Source organism: Zalophus californianus, chromosome 9 (assembly GCF_009762305.2).
Source record: "Zalophus californianus isolate mZalCal1 chromosome 9, mZalCal1.pri.v2, whole genome shotgun sequence".
NCBI classification, from domain to species: Eukaryota; Metazoa; Chordata; class Mammalia; order Carnivora; family Otariidae; genus Zalophus; species Zalophus californianus.
In genome coordinates this window covers 3,073,633-3,095,545 of record NC_045603.1, presented here as the reverse complement: position 1 = coordinate 3,095,545, position 21,913 = coordinate 3,073,633, and the positions used below count along the sequence as shown (strand labels likewise).

General features: G+C 58.2%; 1 protein-coding gene across 1 annotated transcript in view; it reads left to right on the top strand.

Moving 5' to 3' along the window:
- TBC1D22A (TBC1 domain family member 22A) overlaps positions 1–21,913 on the top strand; it is a 355,202-nt gene that overhangs the window by 247,625 nt on the left and 85,664 nt on the right. The window contains exon 11 of the mRNA XM_027595286.2: positions 5,415–5,542. Within this exon, the coding sequence (XP_027451087.1) occupies positions 5,415–5,542 (128 nt within the window). The remainder of the gene's footprint in view (positions 1–5,414; positions 5,543–21,913) is intronic.

Below are 21,913 nucleotides of genomic sequence, written 5' to 3'. Positions count from 1 at the left end.
GGGGCGTGGGGGGCTGGTAAATTTTCCCTGAAATAGTTGATGGATGAGGAGCCTTTGCTCTGGAAGGACTTCGCCTGTGTCCTTGTGGGATCAGCGGGGCGTCGGGTTTCTGGTCGTTCCCGCGGCCCATGCCTTCCCATATGGGCCGGGCCTTGCTCTGCAGAAGGCAATCGCCGTGCCCTGGGGGCTGGTACCCAGACACACAGGGCGAGGCCCTGCGCCCATGTGGCAGTGTGGGGTCCCTTCAGACACAGAGAGGGGCAGTCCTGTGTCCAGTACCCTGCCACCTGGCCTGTATCCGTGGACACTTGACCCAGCCTGCCGCTCTGCCCAGGCAGAGGGTGGACGTGTCGCTGGCTCAGGGTCCTGCAGGGCTGGCCCCTTCAGGAAGGGTGCTGGTCATCACGCTCTGGCTGGGATGGGCTCCTTCCTGCAAGCCTGAGACAGGAGCCGCCTCTGTCTGCATCTCCTGGGGAGGGGCTGAGAACTCAGCTGTCCCTGTGCCCCCTGCTGCTGGGGCCTCAGGTGGGACTCACTGTAGAAGAGAAAGGCTTAATTTTTACGGTTTCCTTAGGTTACTTCAGTGATAGATGTTCCAGAAATACGTTTAATTTTCCAAATCTGTTCGCTCACCAGTTTACATTAGAAGGGTGACTCATGCCCCCCAACACATTTTTAGAGCTGTTTCCCCAGTGTGTCAACTGGTGACCTTGTCCTGCGCTGCCTGGAGGCGCCACAGCAGAGCATGGGCCTGGTTGGGGAGGCCATGGCTGTTCTGTCCTTAACTCGTGTGGGCAGCCTGCTTCCCCGGCTTTCGTCCACGTGTCCTGAGGGCGTCCGGCTCTGGCCATTGTTCTCCCCAAGTGATGTGCCGAGCATGGACTCCATGCCGGGCTGGGCTCTGTGTCTGCCTGTGGGCCCAGACAACGTCCCCCGTCCCGCAGGAGGCCGGGGTCCAGGGGAAGACCCCGCTGGTGGTACCCCAGGGAGAGCCTGGATGACGGCTCCTCATCAGTGCCCTGGGCTTGCTGGTCCCTCAGCTAACAATCCATGGTGTTACTGGGCAGGAGCAGAGGATGGGAAGCAGTGGAAAACGTAGCTTGAATCCACATTAGTAAACTCGGAGTCAGCATTTCCTTCCCGATGGTTAAAATGTGACCCACCCGCTGCTGTCGTTGATGGGGCTTGGCCTGTGCCAGGCCCACAGGGTGACTGGACTGGGGCGGATGGGCTGGCTGCTGTGCCGTGGGAGGCTCCAGGCTGCTGATCTGCTGCAGCCCTGGGGTCTGCTTGCGCCAGTGGGCGAGGCGCTGGCATGGCTGACCTGGCCCTGTAGAGCGGTGGGCTGGGGTGACCAGCAGGACCAAGGGCCTCCAGCCGGGGCCAGCCTCCTGTCCCGGGAGCCGCCCCTGTGCTGGCCTGCCTCCTTCCTGGGCTGTTTTCAGGCAGTGGTCCTGTCTGCCCAGCTGTCGCCCGTGTTCCAGCCTGTTCTTCCCCAAGCTGCCAACGCAGGGAAGTTACCCTACTTTTCCTGTGTGAGGGAGGTTTTTTTCAGTAAAATCAGAAATTTTCTAAAGTGTCTGTTTTCAAGTGTTCTCTTGTTTGAATTTCACGCTAAGCAGAGCGCTCAAGTCAGTGCCCTGGGCCGGGCCGGAGGCTGACTGCCTGCTGGTGGGGCTTCTGCCCTTGAGCTGCGGGCAAAGGTCAGGCCTGGATGGAGGGCCACTCAGGGGAACTCTCCAGAGGCTTAGTTTTGTAGCTGCTGATAATTGCAGGCTAGAAATCATTCTTCAGTTCCTACAGAGAACACAGTGTCCCGTCACATTGCTGAGACCGCTCCTCCGTATTGCACTGTGGGGGACAGAAGCAGGGAAGGAAGACTGGGCATTTGGGGCTTTGCTCGTTCCTGGTGCTGGCCACCCGTTTTCTCCGTGCGTTCACGCACTCCTTCCCTCACTCATCATCTGACAGACACTTGCGAGACTCCTGGTGTCTGGACAGGACGTACAGAGTTGACTTGCCCACAGTACCTGCCCCAGGGTGAAGCCCAGGACGCTGGGAGAAAGGCTGGACTCGAGGTGTTTAGCAGCAAGAAGAGGGGCAGGCTGACGGCACAGGGAGTTTAGGGAACTCTCCAGGTGTTTGGCACGTGACTAGCTCTGCCCTGGAAGGGACAGGGAGGCCCGGGGGGGGGGGGGAAGGCTGGAGTGTCAGCGACACCGGGTGGTTGGGTATGGACGGGGTGCCGTCTGGCACTCGGTGCCACCGGCGGGTGACACCCGTGGGACGTGTTGGGGGACTCAGGGCTGAGGATGAGATGCATTCCTAGCATATTCCAGTTTTCTCAGACTGTGGGCCATTTATGGGACCCTCACAACATCTTGAGTGGAACCTCTGGAGGCATTAAGTGCTCCCAAGATGTTGGGCCAGCGTCACAGGGAGAGGATTGCCCCCTCCTGCCTGGGGGCTCTTGTCTGTGCAAAGCTGTGTGTCTCAGTTCTGCTGGGGACTGCTGCTGGGGAGGCCCCACCTAGCGCCATGCCGTTGATGGACTCCTGGCCTCTTTATGCTCCACTAGAGCAAGTGGGAACTTCTCTTTGGTAGTGAAATTAAGTTTAATAAAAAATAATTGTATTTAATAAAACATAAGTTGATTAGAAGAACACGGTTAGATAGACCACAGTGTGGCCCCACCCTGCCCCGTGTGCAGAACTTCTGGAATGGGGACCCTGTGTGATTGGCTGGAGTCCTGTTGCCCTCTGTCTCGCAGGGCCCCTGGGAGGGGTTCCCAGCACATCACAATCTTCCGGGGAGCTGGCTAAACACAGATTCTCAGACCCCACCTGAAAGATTTTGATGGAGAAAGTCGAGATGAGCCTGAGAACCTGTGTTCTTAAGCCCTTGAGATGAGGGTGCTGCCCAGCCCCGTGTGGGGACCACTGCGGTCACATCCCCCGCGGCTCCCTGCTGTCAGGCTGGCCTGCCTCTGAGCTGGCCCTGTGCTCCCCCGGGCCCTGGCCGTTGCTCAGGCCTGAGCTCCTCAAGGGCCTCTCACCTGTGTTTACCCAGCGCCCCAGGACAGGGGGACGGGCCCTAGTCTGCGGGCCGGGGGGCGCGGAAGATGGAGCTCGAAGGGGCCCAGTGCAAAGAAGACATTTTGTTGAAAACTTAGGTTTTATCCTAAAAATTAATGATGATGATTGACTTGATAATGCTTATTTATTTGGTTTTACTATAAGAATAGCTTTCAGATTTCTGAGGGGGATCTGTTCTTACTGCCTACTGTGACTCCGTTTGCTTCCAGCTGACTCCAGCCTTGCTGGAACATGGCTCCCTGGCTCACGCTCCACTCCAGCCCCTTGTGCACAGAAATGTTCTCCTCAGGCTTTCCCAGGGAGGACAAGAGGGATGGGTAACCTGCAGAAGTGCACGAGTCTTCCTTCAAGCCCGCACGGGCTTGGGCCAGAATCCCTCAGTCAAGCAAAAACAGAACAAGCCCCCCTCCGCTGGCATGTGAATTGCCCCTCTGGGGAGAGGGGCCCCTGCCCATAGGAGCTGAATACCCCGGGGAGCAGATACCAGCCAGAGGAGCCCCCACTGCCAGGCCTTCCCTCTCTGCCTGCTTCCTGGCCTTGGCCCCCTGGGCCCAAGCCTGCCCTGTGCTGCGCCCGGAGCCCTCGGTCCCTACGTTTGTCCCTGAGGAGGCCGCACATGGTGGGCCTTGGGGCGTTTGGGGTCTTCCCACTGGCTCGTCCCACTGGCTTCCTCCCTGGCATCTCGCCCCCAGCTGCCTGCAGGGGCTCAGAGGTGAGCCTGTGTGCTGCTTCTCAGCCCCGTGTCATTAACCACTGTCTTGTTGTGATTGACCTTACAGTGTGTTGCCGGGTCTGCCACACCACGTGGCCCAGCTGTTCCCCCACACCCGGCCTGCGTGTGTCCTGCCCCGCCTGCCACGTCGAGGGTGCCCAGGCGTGTTTGTCATGCTCAGCCGCGGGCAGCAGTGGCTTGGGGTGGGGTGTCGTAGCAGAGCCAGTGGAGGAACTGGCTCCAGTCATGGGGGCCAGAGCTGTCCGGAGCCAGAGCTGTCCACAGAGCTTTTCTGTGACCCGCCTTCCTCCTGTGGACGAGAGCACCCCGCCAGGCTGACTGTAAGCCAGAGTGACTGGAAGGTGCAGCGGGTCTCAGGACAGGGTCCTCCCGCCCCTCGCACCCCCCTCCTCTGTGCTTGGTAGTGAGGAGAGCCTTGTCTCTGCAGTACTTCACGTTACCAGGAACATGAGTAAAAACAAACCAGTAAGCAACAAAACATGCTTACTTATTTGCTAGTTCTAGAACTTTCTTCGGGAGACCTGGAAAACCTGTAGGCTTTTTTCAGGGTCACTTCTCAGGGCTCTCAGGGCTGGTCACAGGGGAAGGTAAGCCCCAGAGAGAAGGAACTTGCATGTAACTCAGGACCTCACAGAAAGGAGTGTGTGGAAAGAGTGCTTTTAGCAGTGCTTGGTGGACCCTGATTCAACACAGCATGGGAAGGTTCTGGTTCCAAGTCGGGACCTGTTCAGCAGTACTTGCTTGTCTTAGGACACAGCACGGAGTGGGTCTTCACAGGGCAGAATGCTAGGAAGCAGCAGGGTCACCACGATCCCCAGAATCTTTGCTTCCTGCAGAGGCACCTCCAGGATTTATGGACTGTGGAGCTTCATGGAGCTCTGGAACCTGCCCCCCAGGTTGCTGAGCACCCAGCAGAGAGGTCTGGGCCGGGAGCACAGGGGACCTCAGCTGTGGAGCATGTTGCAGTGGGATGGGGAGGAGCCGCTCGTGGCCAGTGGGAGATTGAGCGTCAGGGAAATGATGGTTCTTCTGAAGGGTCAGCTCTCCTCTCTGGAGGCCAGCCCCAAAACTGGAATCCAGAGGTACCCAGCCTAGGGCCCAGGGCTGTGTCCCACTCGCCCGCTCACTGGCTGGGTCTGGGAGCAGGTGGAGAATTGTCCCCAGACGAGCCTGAGGTCGTTTTGGGAGCTGGTGAGCTCTCCCTCTCTCTGTCCGAGCCCCTCCTGGAACTGCAGCCTGTGCCTGGTGGACTTGCCCGGGGCGGGAGAGCGCTCACTCCGTGTCCCAGAGCATCCGCTGGCCTCGCAGACCAGTTTCTCACCCGAGAGGCAGGAGTGGTCCTGCCCCTCTTACCAGGGGCGGGGCGCACACATGACCTGGGGGGCCACCCTTGCCACTGTTCCCATCACGGCCACCACTGCCGCTCCCTTTCCAGAGGAAGAGTCAGTCTGAACTCTTTTAATGGAGGTGACTTCTTCGCTCCCTGGGGATGTTGCTTGGGCGTCTGGTGGTTGGAGTGGGTGGTTCCAGGCAGAACCCTGGGGGCTCTCCCTCACAGCCATGGGGCCTGTGTTTGTCTCGCACAGAGCAAGTCCACCGGCACCTGGACCAGCACGAGGTGAGGTACCTGCAGTTCGCCTTCCGCTGGATGAACAACCTGCTGATGCGGGAAGTGCCCCTCCACTGCACCGTCCGCCTGTGGGACACGTACCAGGTGAGCTGTCTCCACAGCCCCCGCGGCCTCCTGCCGCGCCCGGCCCGGGCCCGCTGGCTTTCTGCCTGCTCGGCGGCCGCCCAGGGGAGGGTCTTCTCTGGTGTTCTTGTCAGCGGGGTAGACGGAACACCGGGAAGGAGAACTTCCTGTCGTTCTGTTTGTAGTTGAATTTCATTCCGACCGTGTGATGCCAGTGTCCCCGGGGCTCACGAGCAATTTACATTTTGTCGGGGCCCTAGGGGCGCGGTGGGGGGTTCTTGTAACTCGGCGCACGTCTGCGCCGCAGCTGCCAGAAACATTCACACTCAGGACTCACACATTGTCTGTTTTGAGTTACTTATAATAAAGATTTTTTAAAAAAACCACTGACAGATTCAGTGCAATATGAAATTTTCTCCTCTCCACCGACTTTGATGAAATTCGTTTCTTCTGGAGACTGAGTTTTCTGGAACAAACCACCTTTGTTCCCCCGAGTGTCCCATATGCTTATTCTAGCACCTTTCCATGTTGCCGGGGATGTTTGCTGAAGCTGAGGCCGCGCCGCAGGGCTTACACGCCCGCTTTTCATCATCCCTCGCAGAGAGCGGGAGCCTTACGTGGGACGGAGAGTGGGGGCCTGCGGAGGCTGCCTTCTTCACGCTGAGAGGCAGGGTTTTTGCCTTTGCGGGCTCCGGGCTGGGAAAGGGAGCGCCGGGCGGCGGCTGGTGTGTAGGGCAGCGTAAGTCCCCCTCTTGGGGCAGGCCTCCGGTGTGGGAGCCCTGCACATGGATGTCCTCGGACGTGGTGGTGGGAGGCAGGAGGCCCCCGAGAGCGTGTCCTGCCCTTCCCTTCCCTCCATTGCGGGAGCCCTTGGTCTGGACCTGCGTTGTTCCCGTGGGATCCGAGTCCTAGCTGCTGCGCGGCCCGGCCCAGGCACCCGCCGCTGTCTGCCTCTGAGCTTGTGGCCATGGGAGTCAGCTAGAGCAGCAACCCGAAGTTCTGTTCCTGACGGTGGTCCTTGTGTCCTGCGTGGGCTCGGGGCTGTTTTGTGGTTCTGAAGCCCCGTGCTTTGACTTTGCTTTCCGTTTTTGCGGCTTGCTTATTCGAATCATATTCACTACAGAAATTATGACGACTCAGTTGCTTGCATCCAGATCCCCCACTTTGGTTTTGCTTTTCTAAGTACTTGGCAATTACAGAATTTCTGGCCACTGACATTTGCTGGGACATAAAGCCTTCCCTGGGCTGTTTGGTGAAAGTGGCCATCAGCCTGGTGCTATTAAGTGGGTCTTGGTAGCGATGTAGGAAACAAACTTAATATCCCGTGACATGGGAACGCTCTCCATTTGTGATGGGTTAGGCTATCGAAGACCCTGGCCCCCTCATTAAACACACAGTTCCTTGTAATGCTCTCCCCATTACAGATAAATTAGGTATGAAGTCAAGTCGCATTGTGAGGAGCCAGACAATGGATCTGTGTGCCCACGGTCCTGCACCACTTCGCTAAAACTCCTAATAGGTATTAAAACTTGAAGCACAGTTGTGGCATCTTTATTGCATTAATTTTCCTGAAATTAAATTTTGTCATGAATTGACTCATTTGTACCGTGGACTCATTCTTGAACTGACAGTACCCTGGTCATAAACCTTTTCGTATCTTAAAAATTGGGGGTATTTCTATTTTACAGGCCCAAGTAACCATGAAATTGTATTACATCTTTTGGCAATGAAAATACATAGTAATCACAGGATGGCATTCAGGTGATTACTCTCTCCTAAACTGGGATGTTTACCAGCTGGGCCATTACAGGTGTTTCCAAAGCTCTTTAACCCCTCGGAGGTAGCTTGAAGCCCTCTGGGGGCATGTGCCCACCAAGGGTTTTGGAGAGCAGCTACTCTGGCCCTGGCTCCCAACTAGGTTGTGGCGTGAAGATGAATGAGGTGCATCATCACAGGCGTGACAACAGACATTTAAGAAGCACAGACAATCCAGCAAGAGCCCGTGCTTCAAGAAGATGGCCCCTGCTCCTGGGGCATGTTGCACATTCGTTCTAAGCGGGACAGCCGGAGTGGGCAGTGTGGCTCCTGGGGAGCCTCGGCTGTGGGAACCGGTGCCAGGCCTCTAGGACTCGGCCACCAGCTTTGCGCTTGGCTCCCTGTCCCTGGGCTGTGGCAAGGGGGCATCCTGCCCTTCACCCATCGCATGGTTGCAGATTACCTCCAGCAGGAGAGACCCCTGAGCTTGTTTTCTGCCCTCACTGTGGTCCCAGCACAGAGGTGCGGCTGGGGAGCTGCTCCCTCTGCCCTCTCCTCCTGGAGGGATGACAGTGGAGGGGGGACGGCAGCATGCCGGCCCTTGGCCTCCAGCTGAGCAGAAGTTTCTTCCCTGAGTGCGCTTCTGTCCCAGTGGGACAGATGCAGGCGTGTAGAGAAACGAGCCCCTGGCAAATGCAAGGCTCTTGTTAGGTCGGGGTGTTTGCTGTGGAGAAAACAGTGAGGAGCACGGAGCCGGGTATGAGGGAGAGTGAGGGGAAGTGGCATGCTCAGATTGTCCTGCCAGGTGGAGGGGAAGAGCCCAGACCCCACAGGGGTCTGGGCCTGCAGTCCTCCTGGTGCCAGGGGAGCTGAGGCAGTGACGTGCAGGGCATGACCTGGGCGTCGGGAGCTGCCGTAATCTCTTGGGGATCACGTCCCATGGGCCTGGGGACGGCTGTTTTGTCGAGGTCTGAGCTGGGACCTGAGTAGGGGGTGGAGAGAGCCCCATGAACATCCAGGGAGAGAAGGTTTGGGACAGAGGGCGCGGCACATCAGGAGTAAGCACTGTCCCCTGCTCCTCGGGCCCCTCCTTGCAGCAGCAGAATCCTGGGGAGGGCACAGAGGTCGTTGTCTGCCTTCCCCCACCATTTCCCGTGGTTGCCCTTTAGTCCGGAGGCCTGTGGAAGGCCCTCGTCTGGCAGGTCCTGGGACAGAAGCTGCCATTGTGTCTGAGCCTGGCTGCTTGACCGCCCGAGATTATGGGAGAGGATGTGCCTTGTACCCTGTTGACCAGGGGTTCCTAACCCTCGAGATGCAGTCTGGGGTGAGCTCTGCCTCCCCGTGATGGGGTGTCCACCAGAAGGGGCCTTGCTGGGGAGAAGACGGGCCCAGAGGGGTTGGCGAACACAGGTTTCCCCAAGGGCACAGACTGAGGCCAAGTTTCTGGACTGTAATTCCTCTGCGCTAAATGGCATTAGAATGTCATCCAGCTCGGGATTGCTTTAGCTACTTGGGGTCTTTGGTGGTCCCATATGAATTTTAAGTTTGCTTTTCCATTTCTGTGAAAAATGTCACTGGAATTTTGATGGGGATTGCGCTGAGTCTGCAAGTGGCTTCGGGTAGTGTGGGCCTCCTGCCCCGTTAATTCCTCAGGTTCGCGAGCGCAGGACGTCTTCCCGTTTGTTGTCTCATATGCTCAGTTCTGTTCCTCGGTGCTTCAGTTGCCAGTGTGCAGGCCTGTCACCTCCGTGGTTGGATCTACTAAGTATTTTATTCTTTTCGAGGCACTTGTCCATGGGATAGTTCCCTATAGTTCACTGTTAGGGTAGAAAAATGCAAGTGATTTTTGTGTATTGATGTTTAACTTGCAACTTTAGTGAATTTGTTTATTCCAAGGAAATGAGATCAGTATCCCAAGAGGCACATGCACCCTCAACGCTCATTGCAGCATTATTCACAATGGCCAGGACACGGGAGTGACCCAGGGTGGGTGTGTAAGTATATGAAGGTGCCAGGGGGATGTGGCCAGGGTGCGACGGGGAGGGAGGGAGGAGAGGAAGCCCTGGCATGCTCGGAGCCAGTGGGAGGGATTCTGGAGCAGCGCATGCGGTAGAAGGTTCTAGGGTGATGGAAGTGCCCAGTGGGGTAGCCTGTGGTCATAGCGGCTTATTCGACATTGAAAAATGTGACTGAGGACCTGAAGTTTTAATTTTAATTTACTTAAATTTAAATTGAATTGGCCCACACAGTGAGTGCCTCTCCAGAGTGCCTTCTGTGGGGTGCAGCTCTGGGAAGGCAGGGGTGGGGTCAGTGGGTCACGGTGGGGAGCGGGCAGCTCTGTTTGGAAGGCCCATGTACACCGGGGCACAGTGCCCTGGCCGTTGATGGCTGTAGACAGGTGCACTTTGGGTGGGGTGGGCTGACCTCAGCTTGCGTTGAGGTGACCCCCATCTTCTGAGTAGTGTGGCTGTGAAGGGGAGAGGGAGGGGGACGGGGTGGGAAGGGGATGGAGGGCTGGTTGCTGGTTGTGCAGTGGGCAGTTCTGAGCATTTCCAAGCTCATGGAGTTGCCATTGGTGCAGTGGGGAAAGCTCTCTGGGTGGTGGGGACGTTGCCGCGGGCTGGGGTCCCTTCCTCCCCAGGGTCCTGCGAGGCTGATTCAGAAGTGAGTGTGCCGCCGGGGCGTGTCCTGAAATGAACACCACCGACAGCTTTCTGAAGGGAAATGGAAGAGCTGGGTCCCTAGGGGAAAGTCAGGGCTCTGCCTGGTGCTTGCGGAATGAGCTGCTGCGGAGCTGGCCCTTGGGTGGGCGGTGTGTTCTAGTGAATGCCACCTTCCACCTGCCTTCTCCAGCACCGCCCAGAGTCTCGTGGACATTTGTGGGGCCCCGCGTGTGGGGCTCTACTAAGGGCTCTTGTCCTCCATCCTGAGGCTAAGGACGGCTTTGGTAAATGGGGGTGGTGCCGACGGAGCCCTTGGAGGCCTTACGCTTCCTACAACCTGGTGATTTTGTTTTAAGAAAAGGAAAAATTTCCTGCTGCCAGGTGAGTATTGCAAGATGACTTCATGTGGCTTAAGGCATTTATTAAATTCCTTCTTCGTGTTATCCAAAGGCCACCTGAATTCTAACGAGGACACTTCTACTCTCCATACCCCAAAGAGTGTCTTCAGTCACACTCTCCACGGGCCTGGCGGTAAATCACGGGAGATGGACTGCTGAGCTCACCTTTGGATCTGGTCATTTGCACGCCGTCTGTCTTAGGTCGTGACCTCCTGAGGCAGGGCCGCTGTGCCCGGATGCTCAGAGCTGACTGTTGGTGCGCAAGGCCGGTGGCCCCAGGCCCCTGGTACACACGTGTTCGGGGAAGCGGCGTGAGGGCCGCCTGTCCCTAGGGTGTTGCTGTGCCAGTAAAGCGCTGAATGGTCCACCTGCAGCCAAATGGAGCTGGGTCCTTCCAGGAAAGGATCCCTGTGGAGCAGACGTCTCTGTGGCCTTCCGGACTCTGGCCGCATGGCCTCTCCACCCTAGCTCAGTGTTGTCCTTGGAGCCCGGGGCAGGGCATTTCCTGAAGCTTGTGTTGCGGGACCGTGTGGGGATCTGGTGCAGTGTTTCCAGTCTCGGACCGGCAGCTGTCCCCAGTGTAGGGCTCATCAGTCATGCGGAGGCCTGGGCATCGCAGAGCCTCAGGACTTGGCTAACGCCCTACTCCCCTCCCTTGCGCCACGTCATTGATGCACCTGCTTCCTGCGGACACGCTGGGGCTCCGTGCCCCGCATCAGACCGCGGTGAGAATGGGCCGGGCCTGTGTCTCTCCGGGCAGCGGGAGGGACGCTGGCTGGCTCACGGTGTTCCCTGAGCCCTGCAGTAGAGCTGCGGTGCGCACAGCTCCTCTGGGGTTCCGTGGGCTGGCTGTGCCCTTTCTGAGGCACGGCCCCACGTTGCACAGGCCCTGGGGGTGCCGGCCGGGGCAGCGGGTGGGAGTCAGGACCCCTGCGTGTCCGCTGCTGAGCAGGGGCTGCCACAGACCCCTGGATGCTCCCAGATACATCGCCTGAGGTCGTTCTGATCGGGAAACAGCCAAGTTTGCTGTGGGGAGCATAGCCTCATGGCACCTGGTCCTTTTGCAGCATTTTAGGTGAAATCTCTCCAGTTTTTTCACTTTCCTGCTACTTGGCCGGTGCCACCTTTGCTGTCCCTGGAGAGGGTGCGTCAGAGGTCATGAGCGGCGGGGCCTCCCTGTGTTTCAGAGGACTTGTCCGCACCTCTGGGGAAGAGCCTGATGGTTCAGTCGGGGCATGTTTGCTGAGCGCCTGTTCTGGGCCTGGGCCTGGTCTCAGCCCTGGGGGCACAGCAGTGGAGGACGGGGGCCCTGACCTCAAAGAGCCCACATGCCAGCGAGAGAGCCTGGCCCTTCCCGCACATCTCTGCGGAAGAAGGTACACTGGGACGTGTGGCCCCCGGGGCTGCCCAGCCAGTGGGCAGGGAGGCCATGGCGGGTCCCCGAAGGAGATATGCTCCTGGCAGCGAAAGCTTCTAGCAGAGAGTCTTGGGGAAGGAGTCCCAAGAGGCCCAGCCGGATGGAGCAGGAGGAAGGCTGCCAGGAACAGGGGCGGATGGGCAGCGGGTGTGCAGGACCTGGCATGCGGAGGAAGGGGCCTGAGGCTGTTGCCGTCCTGTAGGCAGGGTGCAGCCGTGCCTGGTCACAAATGGCCACTGTGGGGCCGGCGAGAAGACGCTGGATTTGCAGTAACCAGGCAGTGTGTGTGATTGTACCTGATGCCAAGGGTATGTATCTGGGGATCACCTGTATCCATCCGTCGTCCACCTACTCGTCTACCGTCTACCATGTGATCCCTGGTCTCTGTGGGACCCGACAAACGCCTCGGCTCCCTCGAGATGCCCGAGGTGGCATCCCTGCCCCGAGGCGTCCACTGCCTGGCGTGGGAGGTAGACATGTGGCTGTTATAGGAGGCGCCCGAGGTGACGAGATAGGGGACTTGGGGCATCTCACTCTGTCCAGGGCTGTTGAGGAGGCTTTCCCAGGGGACATTTCAGCGGGACCTTGAGCTGAGGACAGCCCTGGGCCAGAGCCAGATGCCAGGAAGTGCTTGCCGAGAGAAGGAGTGTGGTTTGGCCTGAAGGAAGAGTGAGTTTGGAGGCTGAAGAGGCAGGTGGGCACAGCCTGCTCTGTGGGAGGTGTGGTGGGCATGGCTGCATCAGTGTATTTGGGTGCCGGGGCAGAGCGGGGGCCATGGGCAGTGGGTGGCCTGGCTGGTGGGGGGCAGGTCCAGGTCCACGGTCTCATCTACCAGGCTGGGTCTCCCAGCTGTATTTCCAGAGGGTGACCTAGCTTCTACAGGTTTGGGGTTCCTGCCTGTACAAGAGCTTGCTGCTGGCTACCATGGCCAGTCATCCAGGCCTGCCTGTGACGGGGGCCTGTTGCCGTGGCTCGCCTGTGAGGACCTGGCATGTAGAGGAAGGGCTCCGAGGCTGTTGCCACGCTCCAGGCAGGGGACAGCCATGGCTTGGTCACAAATAGTCGCTGTGGAGCTGGCGAGAAGATGCTGGATCCTTCCCCGCTGCGGGAAGTCCTGAGTTGGGGGTGCTGGCCTGGCACACAGATCTTGTCAGTCGTCCTCGTGGGCCCCCGAGCTTGCTCCCACGGGGTGGTAGGCTGGATTAGTGAAGCCCAGAGGCCCAGAGGGAGGAGCTGGTGGGTGGGCGGGGTGGCCCAACTGAGCGGTTGGTTCCCTGGGGGGCCGGCAGAGGGCCAAGTGTGTGAGGGCTGGTGCGGGCTCTGCGCTTATGCGGGCTTATGCAGGTTCTGCCTGCCTTAGTGATTGGTGCCGAAGGTAAATCCTGCCCCGGGTTGCCCCCACGGCTTCCATCCTTTGTCCCAGGGGTCCTTCTGGATCTCTTCTCCCAGCTCCCCTGCTGGCTGCGCTGTAACTGCAGGAATGTCACTGGCCACCCTGGGTGGGGTGGAGAGCACCCTCTCAGTGCGGCGCCTGTGGGAGCTCTGCTCGGGGGGCAGGTGACAGCCATGCGGCGCTCCCGAACCCTCAGGGTGCCACAGCGCCTATTCGCCGTGAATCAGGTGGTGTTGAAGCTGATGGATTGGGTTAATCTAATAAAACTGGAGAAGCAGGTCTCCTTACAACATACTTTTTCATAAGCCCATTAAGATTTGAGGTCGTAAGCTTTTCATGTCTGCCCTCCTACGGGAGCAGGCATAGATCACTGTCAGCTGGGCAAGGATTTAGAAATGAGAATATTCAGCAAGACTGTGCTCACTGCTGATAACTTTGCAGGGAGGTCTCCACTCTTTCAGAGTGGCAATAAAGTCAGTGTCCTGGGGATTTAGAAGTAGTATTTAAAGAAGTATCTAGAATGTCCTTACCAACTCTAAGACTTTCATTCATATTTCAATCAGGTTGGGTTTTATCAGAGCTTATTCAGGGCTTGGACCCTAATGGGAAGACGCCTTCCCTCTGCAGGCCTGGTTTGTTGCAGCACAGTTGGCCAGGTGTGTGGGGCCCAGTCTGGTCCAGGTGCTTCCTGGGAACAAGTGACGTTCTGGATGGGGGCTTGGGACACCTGTCAGCTTCTACACAGTCGCTGATGGGCAGTAATCTCCTGCTTTTGTAGATAAAATTCTGAGTTGTCCTTGGAGCAAGAAGAGAAAGTTGCTCGACATTTTAGTCTCTGAGTTCTAAATTTGTAACAGATAAAATCTTTATTTCTGGGAAGTTAAGTGAGGAGGGACTGTCCAGTGCATTTGCCCAGCAACAGGCCAGACAGGGCAGCTCCTGTGGACAGTCACTCGTTCACTGCCGGAAAGAGCTATTGCAAAATGACATTCGGGCCTGGAGCTGGGATGAGGGACAGTTCCTGGTGAGAACTGGCTCAGCGGGGCAGAGTGCATGCTGTGGGCTGGGAGAGCCGGGACCCGCAAGTCTGAGAACCAACCAGGGGCTTTGCGTGACACCGTGGAAGTCAGCAGTGGTGTGTCCTCTCCAGAGTCCCCAGGTGTCAGCAGATTCTCTGACATCTGAGAGGCCCCAGCTCCTTCTGAGCCACGAAGGGGATGGCGGCTCACTGAGCACCGTGCGACTCCATCTTTGCCCCGGCTCTGCACGTCCTGTCACTTCTTTCTGGGGGACCATGGACCCCTGGGTCCTGGCAGGCTGTGGAGTCCTTGGGACAGACCCCTTAGTTCCTGAGTGTCCGGTTGGGATGCACACGGGGGTGACCAGGAATGCCTGTTGCATGAATGCATCACACAGACCAGCGGGGAGGGTGCTCCCACCTCCCGTGAAGAGTGAGGAGGGAGGAGGCAAGCTGGGGAGAGACACCTGGGGACACAATGCTGCCTGTGTCCAGGGGCTGGGCCTGGTATTGGCATCGGACTTGGTCTTTGTGGCCCTGGAGGAGGAACTAGAATACGTGGGTAGAAATAACGGGGCTTAATAATCAGTGTCTTCCTGCTGGAGCCGAGGCCGTCATAGGCACGGGTACCCCGGCCTTGTCCAAGTTCTAGTTCATGAGGAGCCAGAGAGCCAGAGAGCAGTGGCCGGGGCCCCGCAGCCCTGAGCCGGGTCTGCACATCCCCACAGCTGGGCTGCTGGAGCCCCTGGCTGGGAGTCTGAGTGACAAAGCTGGAGGCCTCACACAAGGTCACACCGCGGGTAATGGCTCGTCATGGCTTTACTGAGCTCTGAGGTGATATATTCATGAATATTTTATCTTCAGTGTGACCTTAAGCAGCCTGTCTAAGTTCTTTAGACCTCTGGACAGAAGGTTTAAGAAAACCAGGGGCTGTTAGAGGACACCCACGGGAGACCTGGCATCATCTGCCGCGTGAGGGAGGGCCATGTGCTCCTGGGGTGGCTGGCGAGGACGGCGGGGGTCAGGCCCCCCAGCCCCGGGCAGGGTGGGGGGCTGCTCCGTACGTGCACACAAGGCCAGGCCTGCGCTTGCTCAGTGCACAGCCCGCTCTGCAGTGAATGTGATGTGTTAGAGACACACGGTATGCTCGTCACCAGCGCAGCACGTCACCGTCCCCAGGGCTGCAGTGGTCGTTTGTGCGGGGTGTGTGCTCGGTACCGAGGGAGCGAATGCAGACGGTGCCTGCCTCCGGGGCCCAGGGGGAGCTGGGCCGGGAGAGCGGAGGGAGGAAAGCCGGAGGCAGGGCAGGGACCGAGGTGAGTGGCCAGACGGTGAGGAGACGCAGTGCTGGCACTGTTCACAGGACTGTGGGACAGACGCTTGGGAGGCCCGTCTGCTGAGCCGGCTGGAGGTTTGCAGACCATCCTGTTTGTAGGATGTGGAGTGGGGACATCATGTTGGCTGGGTCGTTACAGTCTCTCTCAGAGTTGGGGCTCTAGAAGAAGGGCATGTGAGGGAGGGGGCTGTTCTGCCGGCTGGTCATCAGCTCTGCGGGGTCGTGGGGTGGGTTCCCTGGGCCATGCCTTGCCTCAGCTCTGCCCACCCTTTACTGCAAAATCTGCTGATTCCCTTTGCTCACTTGCCCCCAGGAAGACTTCTGTCCAGAACCCTGGGCTTCGTTCCAGCCTGGTGGCCACGGTGGCATTCACCAGGTGGTGGGGTGCTAGCTGGACTTCCTCCATGGAAGTGTGTTGAAGGCAGAAGGAAGGACTCGTTCATTGGTCCCTTATACGAAAGGACTGTTGTCAGCCCAAAGGAAGAAAGAAAGAACAAGAAAACAGTGAGAGGAGGTCCCCACGGAGTCTCTCCCAAGCTGCCCTGACAGGAATGGTTCGTCTGGGGGCTGTCTCCCCGAGGGTAGGTGCACAGGGAAGCCCGTTTTATTAGTGAGCACTTCCTGAGGTCAGCCTAGACCGGAGCAGTATTGCCCCCGGACAAGGACAGATGTCGTCATGATCTTGGGGGGCGGGGGTGGTGTTGGCTCTCTGCTGGCCCTCAGTTACGGCACAGATAAGGACCTGGCCCTTCTGTGCTACCAAGGTGGGCGTCCTACAGTGGGACCAGCGAGGGGCCTGGGCCTGGACTTGTTCCCAAGCACGTCCGGTTACTCTGCCTCTTGCTGAGGTCGTGCCTCAGTGGCTGTGCCCTTGGTTACAGAGGCCTCCTTACCAGGCAGAGGGCAAAGTGTAAAGAGCAAAGGGCTGGTAGACTTGGCATGGTGGACATTCATGATGGGGGCAGGCAGAGGCAGGCACTGGGACACCTCCCTCCACCCCTGCCTCTCTCTTCTGGCTTGTGTCCTGACTCCATGCCCCTGCAGCACCCCTCACATGCACGGGGACACGGGACTAAAATTGTGGTCTGTACCCCCAACCTAGGAATGCCCTGGATGGGGTGGGATGGGGGCAGTTTAGTGCCTCCAGTGCGGGGGTGGCACCTGCTGGTCCTTACTAAGAAGCAGTCGCGGGTGGGGACACCCTGTGCTGGGGTGCAGAGAGCTCCTGCTGTCAGAGCTGCCCGTGCAGGGGTGCCCCTCTTGTCCACGTGTGTTCTGGATTTATAGACTCTTCTTTTGAGGTCCAGCATCTCCGGTAATTACCTTCCTTTTTACGTGCTCTGGAAGAAATTCAAAAAGCAAAAGTCAACCTAAGAATCGCTTTCAGGAGCTTGGCCTGGTGTGTCCCAAGCGTGGGATGTATTCTCAAGGTTTCCTGTCCAATTTTCTGTGACCTTTTGTTAATGACCATGAGGAGAAGGCTGCCAGCTGCCCAGGTACCTGTCGTGACCACTCAGAGCTGCGGCGGGGTTCGGCTCCCTCCTGGGTCCTTTGGGACCAGGCTTTGTGCTACTAGGACTGTGTCCTGGGCTGGCCCCTGGCTTCCTGTCACTGTGTGAGGATTGAGATTTCCATGTGTGAGCCTCCCAGCCCCTTGGCAGACCTGAATTCTAGGCCATGAGCTGGGCTTGCCACGTCCCAGCATGCCCCTGGCTGGTGCTGGTTGTGGATCCCAGTTCGGGTCCTAGCGGGCCCCTTCGCCACTTGCTGCAAAAATGCCATACTCTGATTTCCCCGGGAGGGAGAGGATGTGGTGGAAACTTTAGAGGAGAGGGGACGCCTCCCCCACACCATCTCCAACCCAACACAAGTGGCGCCTGTGGAAGAGCGTTAGTGTTTCTGTTGCACTCCGTCTGCAGCGTCTTAAACGTGATGACCCGGCGGCACATTCCGTGTTCACCCCCTGCGTTCGTCACGCTGTCCCATCGTGGTGTTTCACGGTCTTTATAGCCACCGGGTAGGTGGTTGTGGGATGCCCCGCCCGGCGGCCACGCTACAGTCTGCCTCACGGTGGTGGGCGGTCTTGTCATGGGATCACCACTGTGCTGGGGTCGCGTGGTGCGTAAAGCTGCTTCTGTCTCCATCATCCCTGAAAACAGATTTGCAGGAGTGGGTTACGGGGTGAACGGGTACCACTGTTTCCAAGCTACTGTAGATACATTGGGACCAGCCCGGAGCAAGAGGGATATTTTCTTCACCCTTGTCATCACCCAGCATTTTAACTGACATTGTTTTTCTTGATTCAACTGAGAAATAGATGGTAAGAGCTTGATTCTATATTTATTTCCGTGGTGGTTGCTGTTAAATTTCCAAAGTTTTGTGCATATTTAGTGGCTGGCTATGCCACTTTTACTTCATCCATCCATGTTTCTCCGTGGAATATTTTTAAGCTCTCGAGGTCAGGTGAGTGTGTTCGTGGCTGTAGCGTGCGTTCGTCTGGAACCTCAGCTGTGACCTGTAGGGTTCTAGGTGGTGAGTGGCGCCTAGAGAAGAGCACGTTCCTTGCTCTCTGTGTGCTCATAGTCTGTCCAAAATACAGAGTGGCTCCAGAGACAGTTCCTAAGGTCAGGGAGAGATGCGTGGGGGTTTAAGATGGGAAGAAGGTGCTCTGGGGAGGGGCTCGGGATGTGACAAGAAGAGGAGGCTGGATCGATGGGGTGAAGTGAAAGGTAATCCTTCGAGGAGAGAGGTGGTGAGGACGGCCTGGGGCAAGTGTGTGGCCCCCCCTGCCCCCGGATATGGTCAGGTGCAAGTTGTGCGGGGAGGCAGGGGGTCTGTGTGGGGGCCCTCTCCTCCCCCCCGGGCTGTGGCTTGTCGCAGAAGAGTCGGGGTGAGGGGAGCGGAGAGGAGTTCCATCTTGGCCTCAGCAGAAAATCCCAGTGATCTTGCTCAGTTGTAATCTATAAGCCTGCATCTTCCAGACTAGAGCAGAGTCCCATAGAATTATATTTCATCCTGGAAGGTGCTAGGTTATTGTGTAATTTCAGATGATTCCAGTTTTAAATCTTTGTCACTTTTTTCGTATTTCCAGATGCACACATTTGGAGAACATTCTCTTTCAGGCCTTGAAAACCATTTTAGGTTTGGAGACTGTGGTCCTTATAGCTTCCGCCGCCGTCTCCCCCGGACCTCCGTCGATGCTGACCCGGTTCTGTGCTCCCTGCCCAGAGCCACCCTCCCTATGGGTGTGGTTGAGGGGAGCTGGGATCCAGAGCGTTATTTCCTTTTTTATCTGAGAGGCTTGCCTTCCCCTGCCAGTGTGGAGGCTCCCGTGCAGGCTCAGCGGGTGTGTTCAGGGGCCCATGCCAGGGGCCTGGCACTGTGCTTGGCCGCAGGGGAGCAGATCCTGGAAAAGGAGGTTGCACTTGATGATGGACCAGGCGAGCCCAGCCAGGGGAGTCTCTTCTAAAGTAGGGCTGGAAGGCATAGGGAGGAGGAATTCATGCACGTCCTCATCAGAGGAACAGGGACTTTCTGAACTTGTCAGCCAGCTGCTGGCTGTGGGCCTGGACTCTGTCCTTGCCATGGCGACCAGATCGTCCGTGGTTTACACTTCCAGAGGAGCCAGTCCTGTGTAACAGCATCGGTCCCTCAGTTGCCTATCGACCCCACTAATCCCAGGTAACCTAGTTTCAGTCTGTTTTGTGTGGAGGACACATAAGGGGGACACTGTGACCCCTCGCCTTTATGACCCCGCACCCTCGTCCTCTTTGGGGCATGGGCCAGGTTCTACATGAATCACAGTTCTGATAACCCAAGTAAATGCCTGCTTGCTTAAGTTTTCAGTGAATTCTTTCTTGGTCCACACCCCTCTGATGCAGGAGGGGCCTGGTGAGCACAGGGCGGGGACACTGGATGGCCTCTGGCCAACGGAGGAGGTGGTACGGTTGATTTCCTGGCCCCCGTGCCTCTTGCTTTTCCTCCTAATCCCGATCCTTCTCTTGCTCTGTGTTGGGAGAGAAGGGGAGGAGTGTGTTCCAGAATGAGGCTTGCTTCTGCACTTCCGTCCGGGCTGCCTGGGACTGCACACACCCAGGCTTCAGCTTACACATGGTCTGGGGCTACCGTGGCCACAGGCGGAGCTGTTCTTCTGAGGGCCAACGTGCAGCACACAGCGCTTGGTTCCATGGCTTCGATGAGCATGAACTGGAAACACAGAGCTGGCGGGGCCCTTCTCATGCATCAGTGGGCTCTCCCCAGGGCCCCCTGGGTCCCCTTGACCCCAGAACGGTGTCCCAGCAGGCCGCATGTCATTTTGTTACCGTGAGCCTTTGCAAGCACACTCGGAGTCCTCATTTAGAGTCTCAAATGCCCTGGGGGCCAAATCTGGAGTTAGACTGGGATGCTTTTAATGTGATAACTTGTTTTTAGGAACATTTATTTTGAGCAGTTTGCATTCATCTTGAATACCTGGGCCCATTAGGTAGTATTAAATCGTTCATGAGCTCAGAGGTGGGGCCAGTGATTCAGCTGTGCTCTCCCAAGTAGGAGGCCTGTTGACCTGCTGCCCCTTGCTGCTGGCCGGGGTGCTGTGCGTGTGCGTGCGCGTGGGTGCACCACTGGTGGGGGATGGGCGGGCCCTGGGGCCCTCCGGACCGGGAGGTGGGAGGGCGTGAAGGAAGGGTTCGCTTCAGGGGATTAGAATGAGACCGGTTCTCTGATGGTGGAGGCTGGTCCCAGCCCCGCCCCCTTAGCAGGTGGCCTTCTGGGCCAATGAGTGGGGCGGGGCTCAGGAGGGGCCCTGTAGGCAGCATCCAGTGCCTCTTGTCCTCGCTGTTGGGGACCAGGAGAGCAGAGAGCCAAGAGACCCCGGTGAGGGGGACACCTCTGTGCAAAGGGAAGGCGGGGAGTCTGGTTTGGGGTGAATTCATGACGTCTCATCAAGCTAGTCCCTGGCTGGGGAACAGTACATGCATTCGGCTAAATCAGCAGGCAGCATGACATTTGCTGGCATTTACTGAGTGGTCCACGCTCCAGGCACGGGGGGCTTTCCTGTGCATCCCCTCCTGTGCTCGCCTGTGTGCTAGTGCATTCACCTCCCGGGGACACCCAGACAGAGGCTCCGGGCCACATCGCAGGCTGTCCTGACAGAAGGAAGGGTGAGCTGAGCCACACGTACCCGGGACACAAGCTGTCCATATGCGGCAGGTGTTCCTGCGGGACGGCCATTCTGCCGTGTCACGGAAGTTAAACTGAGGCTCAGAGAGACCCTGACTTGTCTGTGGTTGTCCGGCTTAGGAGCGAGAACACTGGTGTGTGCGCCGAGGCTCTTGGGCAGCGGCCACCTCTGCTGAGACACTCTGAGCAACGCCTGGTTCCCAAGGTCCAGCCCTGGGTTTTCGTGCCACGGCCTGAGGGGAGCAGTGGGGAGACGCGGGCGGGAGTGGGGAGTCTTCCAGCCATGACATGGGCGCCGCTTGCAGGGAAGAGCCTCATGCCCACGTGGGTCTGCAGGGCCTCCCACGAGCAGAGCTGGTGGGCAGTGAGCAGCTGCCCTCAGACTCACTTCTTCCTGGGAACACCACCCGAGCCACAGGGATGCCAGTGTTCTCTGTGGCATTCCTCCCACTGTCCACGTCCGCTCCCAGCTGCCTTCCCTGTGCGCCGAGCTCCCCCCGCTGCATTATTTATGTTCTGTAGATCTGCCTCTTGGCATCTGCTCTGGAGGGTCTGCTCGCGGCCTCGCCCTGTTCGCCGCCCGCGCGGCTGGGAGCCCTCTTGGAGGCCGCTGGAGCACACTCATTGCTATTCCGGCGTGCGGCGACACTTCTTCGAAGGCCTGTGGAATCCGGGCATCCGTCCCCCCTCACTGATGCGAGGACAGAAGACAGCCGCCGTGCCTCTGATTGAAGTCAAGTAGTTGCACAGCGGCGGGCGCCTGCCCAGATTGCCGAGGCGCGCTCTTCCGTGGGGAGGCTGGGCTGGGATTGTGCGCACAGCGCCGGAGGGTGGGAAGGGCCAGGGTGCTGCTGTTTTCCTGGCGTCCTTCCTGTCCTTACCTTTGTGAGAAGGGGGAACAGGACCGTGTGTTTGGCCTAGATCCGTCTCCCCGTCCTCAAAGCTCAGGCCTGGGTGTGGCCCGGGCTGCAGTTCTGAGCAGCCCTCTGCCGAGGGCAGGCGGCCTGAAGCAGAGCCGGGCACTGGGCCTCCACGGGCGGTGGCGGGTGAGGGTGGTGCTGTGTGCAGGGAGGACAGTGGCAGGCGGAGGTCTGGCCCAGGGGCACCCCGCTCTCCTTCTCTTGACCTAGTACTTTCTTCATCCACACGCTGAGCATCCTGGCGGCCCAGCCTAGGACTGGTGCTCGGAGGGTGGTCACACCCGCGCATCACTGGCAATCACGAATGCTGCCAT